The sequence below is a fragment of the Lates calcarifer genome, linkage group LG4 (genome assembly GCF_001640805.2).
Source record: "Lates calcarifer isolate ASB-BC8 linkage group LG4, TLL_Latcal_v3, whole genome shotgun sequence".
NCBI classification, from domain to species: domain Eukaryota; kingdom Metazoa; phylum Chordata; class Actinopteri; family Centropomidae; genus Lates; species Lates calcarifer.
The window spans coordinates 8,083,758-8,107,961 of NC_066836.1; the positions used below are offsets into that span (position 1 = coordinate 8,083,758).

A 24,204-nucleotide genomic window follows, 5' to 3' on the forward strand; every position below is an offset into this window, starting at 1 on the left:
GTTGGGACACAACTTTTGTCCCAAGTTGGAAAAGACACCCCCAAATAACTGGTCTTTAGTCTGAAATTTGTCCCCAAAAGTAATTTAAGTCTGTCTCTCTCACACACACAGACACACACACACACACTGGTACCTAGTAAGGGAGCTTTTTGCTTCAACTTACTGGAAACTGACCAGTTCTTTTATGTTGTAATATATGCAAAACTTTATTATTTTTTTTAAAACACACATTTGACCGATCTTTTACCTGGTATTGCTAACTACTGCCACAACCCAGTTTGTGCAATTTGTCCAGAGAACCTGTGGTAGCATGAAGCTCAGGATTTTAACGCCTATATTCCTGTGTTGCCAGGGTTCTTTGATTGTTTGTTTGTTTGTATACACATAACACCCCTACTTGTCATTTTTACACTTTGCTTTTTGTATGGATTAAACAAGTGTGATAAAACATGTAAGTTATTGAACTTTAGAGGAGCAAATGTTATTATCCTCAGAAAGAACTAGGTGTTGCCCCATTTCCAGTCTTTACACTAAGTCACTGGCAGTGCCCTTGTATTTACTGCCTTTGATGGGCATGTTCAGAAATGCTGAAATTACTATAGTGATATTTTTGGCAAGGTTTATTTACAGTGTAACTTCTGGGAGTTTTTATTTCAAGACAGAGTAGATAAACTTGAAAATCATCACATCTGTGGCTCTTCTTTCTTTCTTTCTCTTGATGACTTTCTTTAGGCAAAGATCCTCCTTCCATTTACAACACAGTGACGAACATTCATGCACCACCTTATATTCTTACCTTTTTGAAATGTCCTACGTGATAATAGTAATCAATGGTGCATTTACTCACCAGATTAGGAGAGAGTTAATAATAATAGTCATGAAAATAATAATAACGATAATAACCTTTATTTGTATTGCACCTTTCATACAAGTATTGCAGCTCAAAGTGGTTAACAATGAAGAAATTAAAGCTTTACATGAAAAGAATGGACATAAAAACAGATTGAATGTCATAATCAGTGTAACATTATACAGAAAATAAAACAGATGAATACATGGAATGCATAAGATGGAGGGTAAAACCCATCAAATGATTATTTTATATAATACAATGCAATGTTCAATACACGCAATCAGCTAATGAAGTTATTTTAACCTTTAATTGCATAAGAAAAAATCTGCCATTACAGTAGGAATATTTCAGATTATTTACGATGTTGAATGCAGCACATTCACTTGTATTAATGTATCTTTATAGAGTGCTATTATGCCACAAGTGTGATTTAATCACACACTATTTTACTTTGAAATACTGTTTGTATAATTCATGTTCACTCGTGAGAATTTCATTGTCACTGACTCCAACAACAAACTTTCAGATATAGCAATATCCTTCTTTAGACTAAATACCTAAATGTAGGTTGTTAAGATTATCTGGGCCTTAAAAAATGAAGTATTGCTGGTTTAATGCACCTCTGTATCCATTCAGTAATTTATTCTTTTTCCAGAAATTCTCCTTATTTTACATGAGTCATAGTCACCAAAGTAGGCAAGTAGACAGGCAGCAGCTACATTATCACAACCCATTTCTGTGGAAGCAGCTCAGTAAGTATAACCAAAATGTATAGCACCCGATCCTTCTTCTGTCTGTCTAGGGTCTGGAGGATGAAAAGAGAAAGACAGGAAATAAAAGCTTCAGTAACCAAATGGTAGTTCAGGAAATGTGATAGACAATTGGTTGTGTTGCTTCAAAAGTAAATAGGACAATCTGATTGAAGTCCTGCTGATGTTCCCATGTTGTAGCCTAAAGTCATTGGACATGTTTGCTTAACAGGTGCCATAGCTGTGGACCTTGATCAGGACAAATCTGTGTTCACAGCATCTCAGTTTGACTCTGATGGTTTAATTGCTAATTGTTGCACTGGTATTTTTAAGCATAGTGCCTTGTGGTGATTTTAAGATTCACGGTGAGTATTCTTTTGTAACTGTGAGGGGAATATGGGGTGGTGGGATAGCCGGGTGCATAAACCTCACCCTAGATAGAGGGATGCTCACAGAAGAGAGGCCATCCCTCAAGGGCAAGGCATCCTGATTGTTGATTGTTGATTTTCAAGGCCACCCATATATTGCTGTTTGTTTTTTTTTTGTTTGTTTGTTTTTAAATTGTTAAATTGGTACATCACAGGAAAAGTTCCCCTCACCACCTGTAAGAAGGTCAGTCATGAACATTTTTGTCTACTGACCACAACATCCACTATCCCTCTACATTGGGTTTGACTTTGAAAATGGCCATCAAAAATAAAACGTTTAGCTACATTTTATTATAAATTCAATGCACCTGTGTTCAGGGCAAGAGCAAGGGTGAGAGAAACACACAGAGAAAGGTGGAGAGAAAGGGAGCGAAAAAGAAACGGAGCACATCTGAAAACTATTGCCCCTCACCTTCAGTGACAGTGAAAGGTGTCAGTTTTCTGTAATGTTGCTGGTATGGTGTAAATATGCTGATCAACAGATCTTGTCCCTGTCTAGTTTTGCTGGGAGCCACACGTGTCATGTGTGACAAATATTTGAGACTAAAACTTAATGGTAATAATAACACTCAACTAAGCCATAAATATCTTTCCTCATTGTTCATGCGGTATGCATGAATGAATTTTGTCAGGTGACAGAAGCAATCCGACTGTGTAGTAGCTCAGACAGAGGAGGAGATTCAAGTGGAGAGACAGGGTCACAGGTGAGATTGAATAATGACTAGACAATATGTTAGTAGTGTTGTGATAAATGTTAGACTGATGATGTGGTGTTAAACAGTGGCTCATCAGTATGTGTTTGAAATGAAAGCTTTGAATAGGCCCATGGTTCCTCGCTGTTCATATGGCATGCATCAGTGTGTTATATCCTTAGCCCCACCAATGTCAAAATCAAACCAATGCCCTTGGACAAGACTCTGGGACATATCATCTAGATATATCTCATACTAACTTTAGATCGACTTTTCTGTGATGATGATACTCAGCAACTGTTCATTGAAATTCTAGGGGATTCAGTCATGTCACTGTAAGATGGACAGGAATAAACACTTTGTTAAACAAACTTGGTCTTACCACTGTAACCCGCAACTGCACGTCCTCTTGGTTTCCAGTTACACCTGGATAGTGGGTTTTTAACTCTAGATCTCCATCGCCCCATCTAGAGCAAATTGCAAGTGTCATTTCCCAATGAACTGATGAACTTCAAACTGCAACTGCTGTTTTTAAATAATTAAAATAACTGATCCATTTTGGTCCAGATTTATCCATTTGGTGATTGGAACTGATTCTAAACAACATTAGGAAACCTTTTCACACAACCCTGTCTCCTAGCTATTACAATTGTAGGAAATGTAAAACCATCTGCATTGTGTTTCTTTTTATTAACATTCCAGCTCAAATATCCAATCTTGTAATACAGTATCTGCTATAAATTATTACAGCAATATTCTTTTGTTTAGCAATGCTGTGTTTAGGTGCTAGCAGCATTTGGCAGTAAAAAATCACAGCCTTGATTTAATACAGTCTGCAATGACTTGAATGACAAGACTCAATGTGATTATTAACGTTATTAACATGAAATTTGCATGCTGTGATCTGTGAGCATTACCAAGCTTGGTTTTTGTAGATCTCCCTCAGAAACATGTTTGATATTCAGATAGACAGTTAATTATGAAAACACAAGTCAAGAGCCTTGTAACAACAACCAGACAGTCCTCACAGTGGATCCTGTTACCTGACCAGAAGGTGGTCGATGATAATAGTCTCTCGACAGAGTGGCTGCATCAGTAGAGGTGAAGGATGTGATGAGCAGGAAAACCTGCAGACACAGCACAACCAGCAGCAAACGTTTGTCCATGGCTGATGAACTGAGGAGTCTGATACAGCCGCGACTCACACAGAGCTTTATATACTAACTTCCAGCCAACCACTTTCATGTGGAGAACGACAGAGCAATTTAGAGGGTTTACGCAGACACAAGATAACCCATCCACACGCACATGCACAGATTGAAATTGTTTGTTTAACCTCAGGACCAGTTGAATCATAATACTGACCTCTGGTTTATTTAACTGATAAATCTGTTTCCTTCCCTTGCAGTCCCTCCTCAGACATTACCCGATCAAAACAGTAACATGAGATAATGTTTGGCCTTGCACTGACACAAACTTCATGGTTCTTCTACAACCTCTTGCTTAGAGAATATGGTATTGAAATATTTGACAAAACCAACCTGTTTTGCACCTTAGTTGCATTAAAAGGTGAGAAACAAAAGTGCGGGGTATTTTATTCATAGCATGAAATGCAAGTAATTATTCTGAAATACTGAAAGATTGCATGTGTTGATGTGTCCTTGAGCAAATAAGAAAATCACTTGCTGTTCCAATGGAGCATCTCTGTAAGTACGAGTGATGGACTTGATTTATACTGGGCAGCTCCCAGTATGAATGTGTGGGAAGTGTGTTACTGCTGGAGGAGAGTGAACATGTTTTAAAAGAAAAGTAAAATGCAACATTTAGAATTCAAATTTAATGAGTTGCTATGATTTATTATTTTTAAAAACATGCATGTAGAATGCTATCAACAATGGACATTTAAAAAGTAGAATTTACTGGTTACTGTATTATTACTAAGCCATCTTATTAGTAGCATGTAACATAGAAAACATGTTTACATCCATGACTCAGTTTAAACTGTTCCCTTGTGCAGCCGTATAAAGTACTGTTGATGCTGTGATACGCCCACTTCTCTTAGAGAGGTCAAAGGTCACAACTGCGACGCCAGAAGTAAACGTTGTTAATATTTCTTCCACTGATGTAATTCTCCACCTGTCCAGTAGGTGCCCTCAGCGATTTCCGGTCCTTCTCAGTCACCTGCTCTTCTGACACACCTGTGCACCTGGTCTTGATTGTCTCATCAGTCTGTGGCGGCCAGGAGTCAAGGAACCGAGATCGAGATCTAGAATTAAACATTGTACATTTAAGGCATCTGTGTGTGTTCACGAAATTAAATTTTTTTTTTTCGTTAGGAATTTCCTCAAAGAAGATACACTTTTATAACTATCAGAATCAGTCTTAACGTGATAAATAAACATGTTTTCGTTTGTTAAGAAACTTTTTTTTTTTTTACTTCCAAGTTTCCTATAGTTCGCTGTGTCCCGCAGAGAAACACTGGATGTGGTCCAGGACCACGCTTTATCCTGATTTTCTCTCAGCAACCGGGACAGGTTTGCACCGATCAGACCTGCTCAGGGTCACCCACCAAACCTCTCCTCAACCCATTGTTTCGGACAAAAAGATTTAAAAATAGCGTCATGAAGACTCATTGAGACTCTGGATATTAGTGGATTTTTTGGCAGTGACACAAATCACACTGGGAGTGAACGGATTGTGTTTTTCCCCTTTGTGCGGTTGTGAAGGTGAACTATTGTTGGTTTCAACCAGCGAAGGCAGCGCACTCAGATCGGTGAGTTTCTCTACATTTAATTTTGTGTGACTCTTGTGGAACAGATTCGGAGATGAAATGCCTACAACATCTTTAAAGGAAATTATATCAGTGTTTACTGTCAGCAGCCTGGACTAAATATTTCAAGAATCATTTCTTAAAAGTTGTCTGTGATCACTCTGGAGGAATAGTGCTCTTTATTTCTGGTGTTTAATGTGGTTTCTATAGATTTTAATAGTTGTTAAACATCCCAGTAAAATGGCTTCTAACATCTGATGCATGAAAAGTGCAAAAAAAAGAAAGAAAGAAAAAACACACTCGTGATCGCGATATTTGATGTAAAGATAAACACTGTGCTGCTAAAGCTGCACATCCACGTGGATTCACTGCAGATGCAGACACCCTGATTTTCTGTCATCTTGGCTTCAATCATGAAAAAAAAGTTGGCTTCAGCTTCATGTCTGACTGGGGGGGGGGGGGGGGGGGGGGGTCCTCCTCAGGAATGCTAATGCAGAAATCCCAAATCCTGCTCGGGGTTAATACCCCTGATTTACTTGTGTGAGTGGCTTGTATAGGACGTCGAAATGAGTTTTAAGTGCTTACAGACGCTGCTCTGAACTTTATAATGTCAACCACAGACGGTTGTCATGCAGCAGATGCAGGGAAGCTTGTCTTATAGTACAGTCAGTCAACATGACAGTGAGGAGTTTTTACATGAATTATTTCCCACAAGATTTCTCCATACATATGAAGGTTGTAGAGCTTTGAATACAAATATTAAAATGTCATTTCTTAGAGGAGAGAGTTGTTCAAATATTCTGCAAAAATATCCCCAAACCTCCACAGAGAGGCACACAGCAGTGAAACGCTTGTAGCTTTTGCTTTGTTTCCATTTGATGTAAAGAGAAAGTTATAAATGCTATCAAGTGATATGCTTTTAAGTCAATGTATATCTGATTAAAATGCTTTATAGGCTTATCACAACATACCAGAAGCCTACCCTGAATCAGTCCAGCGTATTGTATTTTATAAGCTTATTGTGTTTGCTTCTTATGTCAGATAAATGTCAATAAAAGTAAAATAGACCAGTATTTTCCTCTGAAATGTGTTGGAACTGAGGTTTGAAGAATGGAACTCTTCTAGTGAAGTGTAAGTACCACAAAAAAGTACTTGAGTAAATCTACTTTACTGTACATTTTTGGTCTAATAGTACACATTAACTATTTGTGTGTGTTCCTTTGTGTTTTTCCAGTTGAAGACGTGGATCTTATTTTTCTATTATAAGAGCTAGACAGACCTGTCGACTTGTTTGGCCTTGGAGGAGGTCTGCGCTCTGCTGAGTATCATTCCAGTTTAGTGTCGTGTTTCTTGACATACTGTGTAATTTTCTCTCCCTTAGATGATAACAACAAGCTGATTGATTGGTCAGAGCGGGTTGAGTGTCAGCCAGAGATTTGTCAGCAATGGGGCGGAAGTTGGATCTGTCGGGACTGACGGACAGCGAGGCGGAGCATGTGCTGCAGGTGGTGCAGAGGGACATGAATCTACGCAAGAAGGAAGAAGAGCGTCTCAGGTGAATTCTGATCTCCACGGTGAATGTGACACAAGTTTGAGCTGAAACAGCAGCTGTATGACCTGTTTTTATGGAAGTCTCTGAATTGCAAACTGATTACTCAAAAAGTTTAACACTGAAAAATCGTTTTTTAAATTAGGTCATTATATATTCATCACTTTTTAGAATGACTCACTCTTACTCATTCTTACTTATCCTCAGCCTCTTTATCACTTTATGATGAAAGACGAGGTCGACTACTTAGAGTCAGTGATGATCTTTTACAGCAGTGGAAACGTCACATAATATCAATACTCTGTTACAATTAAGAGTCAGACATTCAAACTATCATGTAATAAAAAGTACAAAAGTAATAGCGTCACAATGTACTTTAAGGGCCAAAAGCAAAGCACTCCTTACACTGAATGGGCCATTTCTGAATGACATCTGTTACTGGATTATAATTACTGATTCATTACTGGCTGGTAAAGTAAATAAAAGCTCTGATAAACCCAGTGTACACTACCTGTCCAGCACCAAACAACAGACAGACACAGTCAGCGACTATCTGGTGAACACAGTGGAGCATTTTGCAGCTAAAGAGTCAAATATTTCTCTCAGGAGTTAATGGAGACCAAAACAGAGCTGAAAGGAGAGTGAATATGGAGTTGAGTTTGTTTCCACTTGATGAATGTAAGATTAATATTCACTCTCTTTTAGCTCTGTTGACTGTTTCCTGAGGGAAATATCTGGCTCTTCGGTTGCTAAATGCTCCTCAGTGTGCACCAGCTGACTCTGCCATTGCATTTACACTGAAAACAGCGTGAGTGTGAACCACAACAGTAAAGTTTTGGGACAGACAGACAAACAAATCTCTGTAAAGCTGAGGGGAGCTACAGGTGACAATTCTCTATAGGGTTATCACTATGAGTGATCTCTCTCACATTATCACATTGTCTTCATTGTAATTTCAGTAGCTGCTTTAATTTTCATTAGTTCATCTTTTATCACAGGGAATTTTATGCTAACATCTAAGCTTTACAATACAGTATAGCCCACTGTATAAGCAGTGTGCCTTTACATAATTCTTGTGACTTATTTGTGTGAGACTTGTGTGGGCATTTGAAGTATTTTTGGTCCCCAGAGGAGATTTCCCATCCTGCCTCTCTGCCCTGAGGTCTGTCCTCTAAACAGTGGACAGGAAGTGACAGCCCTTTCCTGTTGTACTCAGACTGGCTTCCTCCAAAACTTCTATCAAGCCCTCAGAGCTCAAACACAATACGAATGGACAGAAAGAGTCATATGCTAATTGGGTGGATTTGAAACGTGTCTCTGTTGTATATCAGCCTGAGTTTGGGCAGAGAATGAGAGAGGTGCATAATAGCTGGAAATTATTTGTATTCAGAGGTTGACAATGACTTGGTTAGGTCATTCCCACATGATGCCTTTGCTTGCTCCTCCTTGCTTTACTTCCAAAACACCTTTCACATAACATTAATCCTTTGCTTTCACTGATCAGGGAACCCAGTCAAAAGATAAGACTTTAGTGTTTAAGGACCACACACGCAAGATAAAATCAACTGCTGTAATTTCCTGCAGTTTCACGTCTGCGGAAGGCCTTAATGTGGAAATTTGTCCCAAGCGCCATGTTCTGTATTTTGACGTATGTGACAATCTGCTGGGAATTTTTTTATATACTAGTTTTGATGGTGCAAGTTCATCCCTGGAGTCATTTCTTATGATGATGGATGATGGAACAGTCTGGATATACAGTAAAAATATGCGGTGATGGGAAAACAAGCAGCGTAGTCAATACTTTGGTTAAACATAACTAAACACACTGTGTCAGAGGTCGCTGTGAACTTCTTCTGTATGAAACCAGTTCATAATCTTGCCCTAACCTTAACCAAGTGCTGTGAGTGCTTAAACATAAATCCCACAGAGAAACAAACAACATGGCTGTCTTTGTGCTGCATTTAATGGATAGATCATGATTACAGACATTGAATCCTTAAGTTGTAAAGCGGAACATTTCACAGTTCAATAGTGAAATCAATCACTACACTCTGGTGGACAAACTATATCACAGAGACACTTCCTAAACTCCCTCAGGCTTGGTTCACTGATTATCCATCCATTTTCTGCTGCTTATCTGAGGTGGGGTTGCCATGGCAGGTGGTGGTTAAGCAGTGTGTCCAAGTGCCCCTCTCCCTGTGGTAAATTGAACAAGCTGTATAATAATTAATACTTGCCTATTGCAGATACAGTTAGTGGGCAGTTTATTAGACCTGTAATGAATCCTATCTTCATGGTCATTTTGGAGGATGTAGTTTGTGCACTGTAAAAATAATTTGTGAGGTTCATCTTAAAAACTTAAGTTCTGTAAACTCATCTTGAAGATAAATTTTATTTAAACTCAAAAAGTTAAGTTACTCAAGTTGTTTAATCAATAAAACAGCGTTATTGCATTATCTATTCAAGAAAACAATTCCTTATCTTGTCAAATAAACAAACAGTTCCACATTATTTCAGTTTACAAGCTAATCTTAATCCAATTTTCTTTTGGATTAGTTTAGTTTGGATTAGTCTGCACCTAAATAGTGATTTATGATATTCACACATTTTGGTGGGCTAGGTGTGCACACCAACCCTTGGGGACTTGTTGAGATCCCTCTGGGTGGAGACTACATTTTAAGGGTTAAGATTTGGTTTTTAGGTTAAGGTAACCCTTAGGTGTAGGGTTGCAGTAAGCAGCATGGTGCTGCTGAACTCTATGTCATTATATTGATATGTCTCTCTGTTATTTAGCCTAACCTCACTGATATAAATGATATAATAGTAATAATAGTAACACCAGTAAAACTGCAATAATATAAAAACAGCACCACAAACTGCAGCCTCCAAAATGTCCAAACAATTGAATCAACACCTCTTTAAAACAGTTTCAACATAAAGAGAACATTATGACCTTCATTGCAAGAGGATTTATTGCAGGAGCATTTATTGTATTGGACTGCATTAGTGTTAGCTAGATGTACCTAATAAACTGACAAGTGAGGGTGTCTGCAATAAGCAACTATTGTTCATTATCTCGGCTTGGCCAATTTCCCTTTTTCTAATTAAAACCCTGTCATAATCTGGTCTGAACCCTGATTAGCTGTATAATCCTGAACTAATGTCGCCTCATACACAGCACATCACTGTTGGGAAACATCACCTTTAAAACAAACAAGAAGAGCTAATGTCCGAAGAATTAACAACACTTTATGTAGGTGTATCTAGTTTTATGTCCCTGTGTGTAACAAATTGTGTTGTGACCTGTGTGTCTATAAGGCCCACCATTATCAGCTGACACCAGTGACTACTAGGTTCCATTTTATTGTGATATAATATTCATCTTTACAGCACTCAAAAGCCAAGCTGCTAAATGAAACACTTTCACATAACATACCTTCTTAAGCAGAAGTTGACTGACCCATGAGATGGTGTATGGTTTTCTGATACAGATACACATCTATGAGGCAGATCCCCTGTGTCATGCAGGTTGTGCACTTTGTCTGCTTCCTCAGTCCTCGAGTCATTAGGCGGGCTCCGACTTCATGCATCCTGCTTTTCAATTTCTGCACTGACGTCCCCTGAGATGAAACTCAGTTGCCCCGCAGAATGTCAAACAGCGATGAGTGATAGACAGGGGAGTACATCTAGGAAAGCAATCAGCACCTACAGTTGAAGTTTGGGAGGGAATACAGATGAGTTTGTTGAATATAATATTGAATTTTCTTGCCCAATACTTTTCTTTTACCTTGCACAAGACGTGCAGAGAGGAACTGTCGATTAACTCAGAGCCGATCCGGACTCAGTCTTGCTTCACTACTCGTGTATGTGACAGAGAAATATCACACAACCATCGATAACCACACTGATATTTTGCTGGATAAGATCCGCCCTGAATTGTACCTGATTGTTGCAACACAATAATGTAGACAACAGTAGTTGAAAGAGAAATAAAGAAAATAAGAAAGAGCTCAGGATCAGATCTGAGAGATTCATGTACTTTCCAGCCGTGGGTTTGTTGAGCAGTGTAAAGGCTTTGAAACACTGCAGTAAACGTTACATCTAAAGATTTTTTTTTTTAGGTTATTTGAACAGTCAGGCTTAACTAACAGCGATATCAATCACACCTACTTAGTGTGTGTACATTTATATTGTAATCTGTGTTTACAGTTTCAGTAATCCTGTGTAATCTTGTGTAAATTGTTAGATTACTTAAAGAATGAACCAATTAATTCATCTTCAAGATTTCTAACATAAGGCAAAGTTTAGCAGCTGCATGCAAAGGAATGTAAACACATGTACGTAGATTTTGCTCATACACACTTGCACACACATCTTGTATCCAGTTTCTGATAAACCAGCTGTGAGATGCACATAGGCAGTTTATTAGGAACATTTAGCCAAAACAAATGGAGTCTAATACATAAGTCCTGTAATAAAACCTCCCTTCATGAAAGTTATGATAATTTTTTGCTGAAAGTGATTCAGAGTAGTGATGATTGATTGTGGTGTGCTGTACTGAACTGCATTATAAAGAGAGGTGTTTTAATATTTTGCCCATCCTGTTTATATCAGTGAGTGCAGGATGAGTTTTAGAATAATGGTGCATATTCAGAACAAATTAGAATATGGAGCTATTTTAAAAATCAGAAATATAAGTTTTATTGTCAAATTTGTCTTTGACACAGCTCACACATCCATCGTTTAAAAATCTATATTTTAAAAAAATGTCAGATTCAAGAAATACCTACTGGATTTAACACTACTCTGGCTTAGCTATGTATCAGTTTGTAAAATAATAGAATCTAATGTAATAAAAAGTGGTGATACTGATGTAGCACAAATGTCAGACAGTGTTTATCTTGTTAAGTGTTCCACCAGAATAACAGTTTTTCGGGAACAAGCCACAGGAGTCAGTTCACTGCCACTGCGCCTGATGACTTGGGGATTGCTGGCATGTGTCTCCCGCCCACACACAGCACATGAACACACATATTCACACACACACACACACTGCTTGGCACTCTGCACCTCCGGAGTTCACACACTCCCGCTCATGCACTCCCATACACACATGTAGAGACTTAGAGCACTGATATTAATTTTGGCAGACTGAGTGAGGAAGTCTGCGGAGGTGAAGTTTACGTTAAAGGTTGTAGGCAGGTGAGCGCTCCAGTTTAACAGTTTAAAAAAAGAAGTCCTGAAATACAGAAAATCAGTAAAGTTTCCTGTGGCTTTGGAGAAAATAACATGTCATCAGGGTTATCTGTACTTTTAACAGACAGAATACATCACATTTGAAATATATATTTTGTCATTCATCTACTATTATACCCCTGTAACCTATGCTACTGAAACAAAGCTCTCAGTTTGTCTTAATCAACTCTTTTAGTTAAACAGTAGCTGACAAGGCAGTCAGTGTTAGACCACAGCCTCATGCTGCCTTCTACTGCTAAAAAGTAGCACAGCTGGTCTATTTCACATCACGCAAAATAAACAACGTGACTGTCGTCTTCCTAAAAGAAAAGAAAACAGATCCCAATTCACATCTTCAAACACTAGAAAATAAACAACTTATCATATTCACAAACATGTGAGAACATATTAGTAGACATCAGGAAACAGACTTTTACTGAGGATTATTGCAGCTGACACAGCTCGATCCTCTGCATGTTCTCTTTATGCCTGAAGCTAGAGAGCTCCTTTAGATGAGGATGTATGAGGACAGAGCTGCACTACAGATACTATACGGCCTGAGCTGCTGAACATGTACTGTATGTTTCATGTGTTGTCATATGAGAGAAATGTTATTGTCGCTGCTGTTTGTGTCTGCATGTCAACAGCATCCTGCTGTGTCAGAGTTGAGTTTTTCTCTCTATAAGACTCATGTATATTTCTGAATGTTACTTCAGTATCTTGTATCTTGCTATGACTGAGTCTGTCAGAGTGTGCGCAAGTGTGTGTGTGTTCTGTCTCAGAGTTATTTATAATGTCCAGTGAGCCTGAGTTAATGGAGTGTGCTGCTGTAGTGAGAGGGCGGCCGTCGCTCTGTCAGACAGGCATCTGAGGGACACTGTTAAATTTTTATAGTTTGAGACTTTTGGAAAATGCGACCTGAAGGTCAGTGCTGTTTAAATCGCCTGGGTTAATGTTCAAGAAATGTGACTTTTAACAAATCAACAAGACAAGTTTTAAGTCATGCAGCATGTTGAGCTTTGTTAGAAATGATCAGTGGAACAGTTTTGATTTCGATTAAGTGTTTTTCTTATTAAGCAAAACTGCCCAAATTTAACAGGAGGTTCCAGCTTCTCATTTGCTGGATTCCTCTCTCACTATAGTGAACTAAGCATCTTTAGACCACTTTATGGACAAAATAAAACATTTGAAAATGTCACTGTGGGCTTGAGAAGATTGTGAGAGGCATTTATAGACTAAACAATTGATTTACATAGGACAAAAGTCAGAGTTAAAAAACCAGAGCTCGTGTGTGTGTGTGTGTGTGGGGTGGGGGGGTGGAGGGGGTGTTATGGTTTTTACTTCACATTTTGAAGTTTAGTCACTTTAAAAGTGAAATGAAACTAATGTAAACACCAGCAGTGTCTGTTTTTTTTCCTGCCTCTGTCCTCATCTTGTCAGACTCCATCAGTCTCCAGAAGTAATCACCTATAAATGATTCAGTCAGGCTGATGCTTCTGCAGACTTGATGTGAAAATAATGGATTTTTTTGACACATATTTACAACACTTTCCATTTGTCTTTTTACTCTGCCTCCATCTATCTTGTTTTCAGACTATAATTTCTTATTCCATTGTTTTTTCAGCCCCTGCCTGACATGTCTATTCATGTGCAACTGTAAGTGGATGTGGATCAGTGCTTTTCAGTCGTATCTCTATGCAGACAAACTAGAAGTGTTTGCAGATATATATAACATTTGACAGGTGCATTGAATATGTGAATGAATGCATGACATCTCTTGTGAGAGATTCTACTCACTCTTAAGTTTTAGCATTACATTTCAGCCCACAACTTTTCAGTTTAGCTTCACTGTCACTGCTCTTGTAGTTTTAAGGTTGCAGCAGGCAGCAGATTTCTGTGGAGAAAGGCTCTAAAAATCTACTGTACTTCTAAGGTAGCAACTAGCAGGTGAACATAGTGGAGCAGCTCCATTTCTCTCAGGAGTTGGTGGAGGGGAAAATGGAGCAAAAAGTGAGTGAATATTGACCAGAAACAAGACTCCAAATTAACAGTGGTGCTGCTCTGTGACTGTTGGATTTGTAAATAGGCAGCTGTTTGCTAACAAGTTCACAGCATCACCTAAAAAGCATGATGTTGATAATATGCAAGTGTTGTGTTCTCTGTTTGTTTCTGCTGCCTCCAAGTGACCAAAAAAAGTCTGCTGGTTTAAAGTGAATGAATATTGTAAATTTGAACATCTCATCTGTAAAGATCATGTTATATGACAGAAAGCTCCAGAACAGCTGCTAAACTGACCTTCTGGGTAGGTTGCTCTCTCAAGTAATAATAAATGTTTATGATGCCATATAGGCAGAAAAGCTGCTGCTGCTGCTGTCGAGGGAACACACTGATGTAGTATTCAGCTCAGCCTCCTCCTGTAACCTTTACAAGAGCTCTGCAGGCAGTGCTTCAATGGATGTAGACTGAAAAAATACTTTAATATTCAATCAGACATTTACAAATAACTGTTTCTCTTTTGATAACGCTATGAAGGCATTTCACCACCTCAGAATACACTGAGGGATGTATTAGATATTGCAGCTTTTTTCAATCATCATTAAGGTTTTAAAGATGTTTAGAAAATGATGAAATGAAATGACTGAATTTGTAAAAAACACTTTAATTTCTGCTCCATCTTCATTAGAGGGAGGCAGAGGATTTATGTGACTGACTGTGTGTGTGTGTGTGTGTGTTTATGTGCACTCTGTGTCATAATCATCCTATTTGACACAGTAAACCCACGACTGTTTATTTAACCACAGAGATTAACTATATCTCCCACCCACTATCACACATATACCCACACTTAAATTTTCTCTATTTTTAATAGATTGTTTATAAATCTTTCTCACTCACTCACAAACACACACATTCCTGGTTTCACTATCTTTCTCCCTCTAACCATCACTTCTCCCTCCCTCTCTCATCCCTCCCTCCCTCCCTCCCTCCCACTGCTCCCCACAGTGAACTGAAGCAGGAGCTGGATGAGGAGGGCAGTCGCTGCCTCCTCCTGTCACGGCAGAGTTGCTTCAACCAGCGCTGCTGCATCCGCTGCTGCTTGCCCTTCACCTTCCTGTTCAACCCCAAGCGTCAGTGCCTGGACTGCCGCTACAACGTCTGCAAGGCCTGCCGGGTCTACAACAAGCAGGACAAAACCTGGCTCTGCTCCACCTGCCAGAAGAGCAGGTAAGGTCGCTGGTAGTAGTAATGATGGTGGGAGTGTGGTGATTCTGTGTGTGTGTGTGTGTGCGCCACATACAAGGAGGCTAAGTTAAGGATGAAAGTCAGTGACGTCAAAGGTTATTAAGGTCTTACTCCGCTGCTGGAGAGATGGATTGAGCACTTAATACGCAAAACACAGTCACTAAGATACAATACAGGATGAAGTCGACCACCGCCTAGAATATTTATACTCATCCTGACAATGCAACACGTCAAGAGATTCACTTGGTTATGGCGCTGGAAAAATCTGTGTGTAAAGGACTTCCTCTCAATTTCTTCTATAAAGATAATTTTTTATGATGAAGCTTTGAATGCAGCCATACAAACATCTGGGTTTTGCCCTTCATGTACAGAAGGAAATCTATTTCATACTGTTCTATTTACTGTATTTAATATATTGTGGTACTACTTTTGATGATTTTTACATTCTCCAGCAACAACGCTGAAGAGCATTTTCTAGATTTTATTTCAAAACCTTTTGGGAAATTTGTAAAATGTGTGCTTAAGTATTTCATTTTAAAATTTGGGGGGAGTTTAGGTTTTCTGTTCTTTAAAATCTATAATATGTGCATTATACTGTACAGTATATACTGCACCTTATTACTTATATTCAGTAGTAATGATGCAGAAAGTAGTGTATGGCCTCCTATATAGCGAGATGGAAAATAACTGTGTGGAGGCCAGGGGGTTGTATAAAAAGTGTGTAAAGGTTTTTGTGGTGTCACTTGAGTCAGTCCAGGGTGAGACTGAAGACAACAAGTCTGAATTTTTATTTTTTTAATCTGGGGTTGCTGGGTCAGAAAGAAGTGATTTTACCAGGTCTCTGTAGCCCACTCCTCATCCTCGCTTGAGGCAAACAGCTTGAGGCTACATTAGCTGCTACTAGCATGATTGTCAGTGGTCAGGGTGCATTGTGGGTAATGTAGGTGCAATGAAGAAGACTGCAATTAAAAAAAACCACACATCTCTGGTTCTGCTGCCCTTGTCTGATGGTGAGATTGAGGAAATCCATGCAGACGTGAGAACATACAAAATCCACACAGAGAGGAGCCTCCAAACACGGTGTCTCCAAACAGCCTAAAACAGACCCATCATCAGATGCGTCCAATTACTTCCGAGGTGAATTCTAAAGAAAGACGTCTACTTCTGTCTAAAATTATCACCTCAAAGATGAAGGAGTCAGTCAACACGAGGAGACACCATACTGAAGACTGCAGGAGTTAACTAAAGATGGGTGTCACCTCCACCTCCTGTCAACACACCTACTGTACACACTCTCACTCAGCTCCTGCCACATGGAAACTCACTGACACTGTGAACAGATGGCAACTCATTACACATGCTGACATGAATATCTCTGCAGTATCCTACAGCTGTCACTCCTAAACATTCAATTAAATCCTACTTCATTTTAATCTTAAATAGGAAACATGAAGATGATCCTGTTATTGTTATTACATTATACATAACATACATAAACTGGATCTACATCGAAATCCGCTCTGACAGGGCACCTATTATTCATGTAATAATAAATGACAGTGTACTGCAGACAATACACAAGGCTCTGAAGAAGTGTAGTAACTGAAAGATGACTGTAATAACATGTAACTTACTGTAAAATAGCATGAAAATATATCAGATAACTCTGGGATTTTCAAACTTGATTTTTGAAGCTTTACTGTCTCATGTTTTTTTGATATAAATGATTGATACGGACAAAAATCTTTGTAATTGGTCCAGTGTTGAGCAAGAACAGTATACCTGTCACCCAGTGTACTACAATGTAATCCAAGTGTTGTTTAAAGTGCCAGTAACATTGCTGTATACCAGACTCCACTGACAGAAACAGTAATTTTACCAGGCAGAACAGGGGAGTTGCTGCCTTGTCAGGTCAGGTGTTGTAGCATCTGACAAATTGTTCTGATAGTTTTTACTACAGTTTTGTTTGTTGTAAAATGAGTTGAAATATGTGCAGTCTGTGTGTTGTTTTCAGACAGAAATGCTGCAGCAGCTACATTGCATTTTCCATTCTCTCCCATCTCAGGAGGAACGATCATAGAAACAAAAACAGTGTTGATTTGCTGCAGAGTGCAGGTGAACCTGCACAGCTGCCTGTAGTTATATGTGTTCATCTGTGATGTAAAGTAAATATATGGTGGATTTTGCCAAAGGTTTATGATCAGACACACACTGAAAATTAAACGACACGGTCCCTGTCTCTCTGTCTGTCTCTGTCAGGCTGTTGAAGACACAGTCACTGGAGTGGTACTACACTAATGTGAAGAATCGCTTCAAGAGATATGGCAGTGCCAAAGTGCTGAAGACTCTCTACAAGAAGCACACGGCAGAGCATGGTGTGCTTTCAGGGCTAAGTGGTAAACAACTCTGTTCATTTTACTATTTTAGGTTGGTGCTCTCTTAAAATTTAGAGCAAACCTGTACAAGACCGTAACAGAAGACAAACAGTTAGAGTATATATAACGGTTAATCCACCTTCCGCTTGTTTTATGTGGCACATGTAGAATTTTTTTATATGACATCTGAAAGCAGCCTAAAGTAAATCCTGTATATGACCAGTTCAATTCTTTTCTACAAGCCTAATCCTACACTAAATCATGTAAACAGATTACTGTTACTGGAGAATTTCCTCTGAGGAGAAATTATACATTTGTATAAGAGACCATACATCAACTCAACTTCCTGAGCTTGATTTTGTTTTGAATTTGTCTGATTTCTGCTGTTTCATATCTCAAAGCAGTGGAGAGGAGGAAGTTAGGAGGAGGGTGAAACAGGATTAAGCTCTTGCTTGGCTTTCATCTCACATAACTTCAGCAGATTATTCTGGCTGCTGCCAGACTCCAAGTATATTAATGTTTGTTTGCTTCCTACATATGACCGCTCAGCAGAGAATGAGGGACTCCTGCTTTGTTTCAGTTATATTATCCAGTATGGCAGCTTTTTGTGTGTGTGTACTGTATATGTGCTAGATGCAGATGTAAACTTCACTGGTGCTGTTACAAAAACACACATGAATAGAGCTGAAACCTTCAGTTGAATAGTTGACTGACAGAGAGTGTAGTCCTTTTCCAAATATCTATGTAATGTAATATAAAGTATTTTGGTAATCAGTTAATAGCTTTTAAATTTAAAAAAAATTCTTAGCCTACCATGATATTAAACTAAATATCTTTAGATTTTAGGCAGTAGGACAAAACATTTTAAAATGTCATAATGAGCTGTAGGAACTTGTGATGGCCATTTTTTGCTATTTGTTGACATAGAACAAATGATTACTTGATTTAATTGAGAAAATGATTGGTAATGGATTGGGTGAATATTGGACTTTACATTCATCAGGTATCCACAAGCACTTCATGATTTTTCCCTGTTTTACCAGTCATTAACTTTAAATATGTCAGATATATTTTCAGTGAGCATGAAAGTTAATTCTTGACCACTAGAAATAGTTGATTGGTAATAAAATCTTAAGTTATTTCAGGTTGTTTTCCCCGGGAGGTTTCAATTTAAACAGATGACAGTGAGATTTTGCACAGTTATGATACTGATTTGTTAATATCTGATAATTTGACAACACAAAGCATGCTCCATATTGAGTAGAAAGCTGTTGCAGTCTTATTTCCTTCACTGTGTCAGTAGCAGTAACAGTTCTACACAGCTTAATATGAAGCATGCAGCACAAATACAGGCAGGCTTAGGAGCTTTGCTGGTGCCAGCGATGCTGAAAATGTTTTTGTAGTACTATACGGTGCTTCGAATAAGATAGTTCACCCAGCAGCATATGCTCCAGTATGTAGGTCTAGTCAGGGACAGAGCAGGAGGATCTCCAGGCCATTAGTTCAGAGCCTCTGATCTGATTGAATAGACAAGGGATTTTAGAGAATTATGCATGTTTTGTGGAGGAGAGGTCGCTGGCTGCAGATGATGCAGAGATGTGGCAACCCCACCCCCCACCCCCCACCCCCCTGCGGGACGAGGACTGATGTGGGCTGGCATCAGGCCACCGCTTAGCATCTCATTCTGATTTCGGTGGCTTCTGTTTTCATTTTCCACTCACACACACACTGTATCATACATTTTAATTTGTTTATGACTGACCTGCGCTGCTTCAGCCGTGTTTATTCAGCTGCCAAATCCGATCTGCACAGTCTGACTCATGCTAATGTTACTTTGCATAAGAACAATGTGAGTGGCATGAATAGCTTCAGAATTAATAGAGCTGACATTTGGGGAGCTAAAAGCTGTGGGTATAGGCATCGTCGTGTGAGGTTTATGGAGCAGTGAAACATTTTCCACCACAGCCCAGTGACTCAACTGTGCTCAGAGATATTATCCTCCCATAAAGAGTAAAGCAAAAGAGCAGTGACCCAGAGGAGCTGAGGAAATGGGCGAACACGCGCAGACGTTGTAAAAATCATATTTGCTCGTGTCAGAGGTCAAAACGATGCTAGAACATAAATCAGTATTTTATTAAACTTGCAGCCATTTGGCTCTTTTATCATTCTGTTTTTGTCTTTTTTTAAAATTTAAATAAATAAATCTAAGTCAACAAAGCAACAACACAAAGAGGCAGAGAGAGAAAACGCAATTATCAGTCAGACAATGGTTTCCAAACAACCAGAGGTCACTTGATGAATCTGAGCGGTCACAAAATGATTTAAATGAAAGAAAGAAAACGTCAAAATAAAAAATAAGAAAACAATCAAAATTATTATGCTTAAGACTTGATTATGATGTAAATGGGAGTTTTAGCTCTAAAGGACAAAAATCAATCAATCATCATTCATCAGAGATGGGAATGTTGCTCTTCAGGCTAATCTGATCAGTATTTTGACTGTGACAGTGTGTTATTGTGCTGACATTATGACAATACAGCTTATCGTGCTCTCAATGATTTCAGGTTGCATTTTTAAACAAATGTTCACCAGTGAAGGAGTCATTTTTAGATCTGCTTCTGATGAGGATCTTTGGTTAAAATTGAAACGTTATAATGTATCAAAAATGACTAACTACCATGATTCTATCTGAGTAAATCTGCCATCATATACTGCACATTTTTGTTCTGTGTTTCTGTGTTGAAACGTGATACAGTGACATACATATACTCATGTATGCCACTGTCAGTTCACCATCCTGAGAGTCTCACAGTGCCTTCAGGAACACTGTAACCTTTAGCTGCTGCGGTAGAGGCAAATGAGTTGGTCATGAGTCTTTTCCATGTCCCTGTGCTGGGGCCAAATGTGTCCTGACTCATTAGATGTTACAACACAGATGTCGGCACGCATGTCTATGAGGAGGTTGCAGCCGCAACAGCATCCATGCTCAAAGAACAAAGATCCTGACTTGGTCTTCATGTACAGAATATCTCACATCAGTGAACTCATGCCTGTGCTATAGGTTTTAGCATTGAAACGGCTCAAAGAATCAAAGTAGAGTGCTTGCTGCATTTCCAAAATAATCTACAGTTCATATCACTTGGTTTAAGTCCTCTCTTTGCCCCTTAAAATGATTGGAAGTGACCTTGTGTGATCTACTGTACTTCTGAACCAGTGCCTGGTAATGCCACACACAAGGCTTCACTAATGCACTTATATAACCACAAATGGCCGCATTGTTGCATGAATATTTACATGATGTGAAAAGGGCTCAAGGCTCAGAATTGGAAGGGGAAACTGTCTGGAGGATGACTGAGCTCTCTGCAGCCCAATCACCAACTCTGAAATCAACTGGTATTTAAAATGTACTACATATTGAAAGGCAGAGATACTGCAAATTAGGTTCCACAGTTATTCATGTTGTTACTCTCATAAAGAAAAAAAATAATCAGATTTTGAAACATGATTCATTTCAGTTTTATGCATGAATAAAAACTATGTAATGAGATTGTACTTGACATGTGCTATATAACATCGGAAAGTAATTCTGATCATTGCTATGACATTTATTGTTAGTATGGAACTTATATAGATAATATTTGATTCACTAAATTGTTGCCATCAGTGACACACTCAGTGATGTTTAATCTACACTCAAATTTAAAAGTTTACCCTGATCCAGGTTCAGGATATTGGGTTAAATCCATGGGAATGTACAGAATCTGTCTTTTCACATTCTTTTCCACATCTGTGTGTGTGTTGTGTGTGTGTGTGTGTGTTGTGTGTGTGTGTGTGTGTGTGTGTGTGTGTGTGTGTGTGTGTGTGTGTGTGTGTGTGTGTGTTTACAGAAGGCAGTGTGGGTGAGGGGAGCCTCTGCAATGAAGGCAGCTTCTGTGGGAGCGACTCAACCTTCTACAGACAAACTGAAGGTGCAGACATGTTTGATGTTTTCACTTTTCCTTTTTACTGTTTTTTCTTCTTCTGTGAAACTCCACCTTGGACGTGTGGCATTAATACAGTTTTACAAATATACAGTAATACAGATATCTGGATCATACCACATGGGATTACAAGATTCTGCAATATATCAAATATCAAAAATAAGACAATCAAGACATTTTACAGTGACACTTGTACATACTTTCAAATAAAGAAGTAAAGATCCTATACAAATGAAATGTTCAGATAAATTGTGTAGAAACAGCATCCTAGTTGCTGTACTGAAGTAGTATAACTAATACATCTTTAAGTTCCAGGGCCAGATTAACTCAAAGGTGCCCTGCAGTAGAAAATGAGTTGTAAGCCCCTTGTCACAAATCCATGTGTTCCCCAGTTTAGCCTGGTTTTAAATAGATTAAACACTCATTTGTCTAAGAATATGCACCATGCTATCATAATATCAACTAATATATTAAAGCAAAAGTCTGACATTTTAGGAAATATTTGGTTTCTTGCTGAGAGTCTGAGGATCATTGCCACACTCAGATCTGTAAATTAACCAGAAGCAATAGCCAGGTGACGGTTAGCTTAGCACAGCAAGACTGAAGACAAGGGTAAGCAGCTAGACTGGTTGTGTCGAAAGATAACAAAATCTGGTCCACCTGATCGACTTAAAGCTCTGTTCATTTCAGTTTTTAAGATTACACAAACAAGATACAGCATATAATCAGGGAGCTTTAGAGGGTTTTGTCACCCTTGGATGGAGCCAAACTAACGGTTTCCCACCGTTCCCCGCCTTTATCCTATAAAGCTAAGGAGCTTCTGCCTATGTCCTCATGTTAAATTGGCAGATATGACCCCCCTCTGTGAGATGGGGGGGTCAGTGTCAAAATCAAGGGCTTCAAGATTGAGGTAATAAATAGGGAAATTTTTGGAGTTGTTCTAAGACCCTTTCCATGTCAGTTTCTATTAAATCAGTTAATTAAATTACCACAAACTACTTGCCACTCAGTGAACCTGACACCTTTGAGGCCCCTGGGGCAGTCGCCTTCTTTGCCTGATTGGTAATCCAGCCTTTCTGCAGTGAACACTTAATTCCATTTCCATAAGAAATAAACACGTGTGACCTTCTGAGGCCACATTATCCACTTCAAGGTTATTTGAACAATCCTCTCACAAATCCATAAACTCATTTAGTATTTATTCCTACCTGTGCAGACATGCACCTAATACTTGGCCATAAAGCACATAAAGCAGTGGAGAATGAATTGTTAAACGATGATGGTAGTAATCTTTTGGTGCAAGTTGCGACAGTTGTGTTAGTCTCATTTGCTCTCTCCTCCATGTCCCACTCAGCCCTCACTTCTCCTCACGCTCTTGGTTCACCGCACTAACAGGATGAGTGACTGCAAACATGAATGAGAAGCTGTAGCAGCCTGATGGTCATGCCTCTGTCTGTAGTGGCTCTGTGACAGGAATGAGGCAATAACAGATCAGTAATGCATGACCTGAAAACAAAATTAAACTGAAAAGGATGCAATTACTCTCTCTTGTTTTATGTAATTTGAATGAGTGAATCATGTTTTTGCTTTGATTTCGGTTCTACTTCAAGGGTAATTCAGTTAATGACAAAACAAGTGATTATTTGTGTTTGTTTGTGTTCAGAGCACAGCATGGCTGAGACGCTCACTGTGGCCTTGCAGGTGGCAAAGGAGGCCATAGACGAGGCCATTTCTAAGGCAGAGTTCGACGCCATCTCTAAGGCAGAGTTCGACGCCATCAGTCAGGTTAATAATTTTTCTCATGTCTGGTAAATAGTCTGTTATTATAAAAAGCCATGTATTAGTAAAATTTCCTGTCTATACACTTTGTGTTACAAAAAATTTAATTTATAGTGTAGAGTGAAAAGTAACCAATTTCAGACAATATTGTACTGTAGGTGCTGCTGTATGCTCCTGTTTATTGGTCTGTAATTTGTTAAACATCCTTTACTATTTTTTTTCATCAAGTTTCCCCTAAATCCGACTTGTCTGTTTTTTCTCTTTGAATCAGATTATGAAAACCATAAGGATTATCCTGCAGTCAAAATGACAATTTAATACCACAGTATAAAACAATGTCTGTTCCATTGTTAGGCTCAAACAATTTCAAAATAATAAGAATCATAGGCCTATAATATGATTTTTCAGAACATGCGGTCCTATGTCATAAGTGCATATCCTTTACATGGACACACAAAATGGCTACAAAGAGATTTACAACTACAAATATATTCAAAAGGACAACAAAGAGGCACAAAAGGACACAAAGAAACATAAAACAACTACACAGA

At 38.8% G+C, this 24,204-nt stretch overlaps 1 protein-coding gene and 1 long non-coding RNA gene across 4 annotated transcripts in view; one reads left to right on the plus strand and one right to left on the minus strand.

The window, feature by feature from the left end:
- Positions 1 to 954: 954 nt before the first annotated feature.
- Positions 955 to 3,933, minus strand: LOC127142334 (uncharacterized). Its single transcript, XR_007812920.1, has 3 exons — positions 3,766 to 3,933; positions 3,105 to 3,189; positions 955 to 1,658 (listed from the first exon to the last, which is right to left on the minus strand). It is a non-coding gene; the product is annotated as an uncharacterized LOC127142334 (long non-coding RNA).
- Positions 3,934 to 5,030: 1,097 nt separating this feature from the next.
- Positions 5,031 to 24,204, plus strand: part of myripa (myosin VIIA and Rab interacting protein a) — a 28,019-nt gene continuing 8,845 nt past the window's right edge. Inside the window, exons 1-6 of one of the 3 annotated variants that reach the window (XM_018677804.2) lie at positions 5,031 to 5,495; positions 6,874 to 7,047; positions 15,280 to 15,501; positions 17,779 to 17,915; positions 21,782 to 21,862; positions 23,538 to 23,659. In XM_018677804.2, the coding sequence (XP_018533320.1) occupies positions 6,938 to 7,047; positions 15,280 to 15,501; positions 17,779 to 17,915; positions 21,782 to 21,862; positions 23,538 to 23,659 (672 nt within the window). In that variant the 5' untranslated portion in view covers positions 5,031 to 5,495; positions 6,874 to 6,937. The remainder of the gene's footprint in view (positions 5,496 to 6,873; positions 7,048 to 15,279; positions 15,502 to 17,778; positions 17,916 to 21,781; positions 21,863 to 23,537; positions 23,660 to 24,204) is intronic. The other 2 variants (XM_018677802.2, XM_018677806.2) reach the window with 2 other exon arrangements.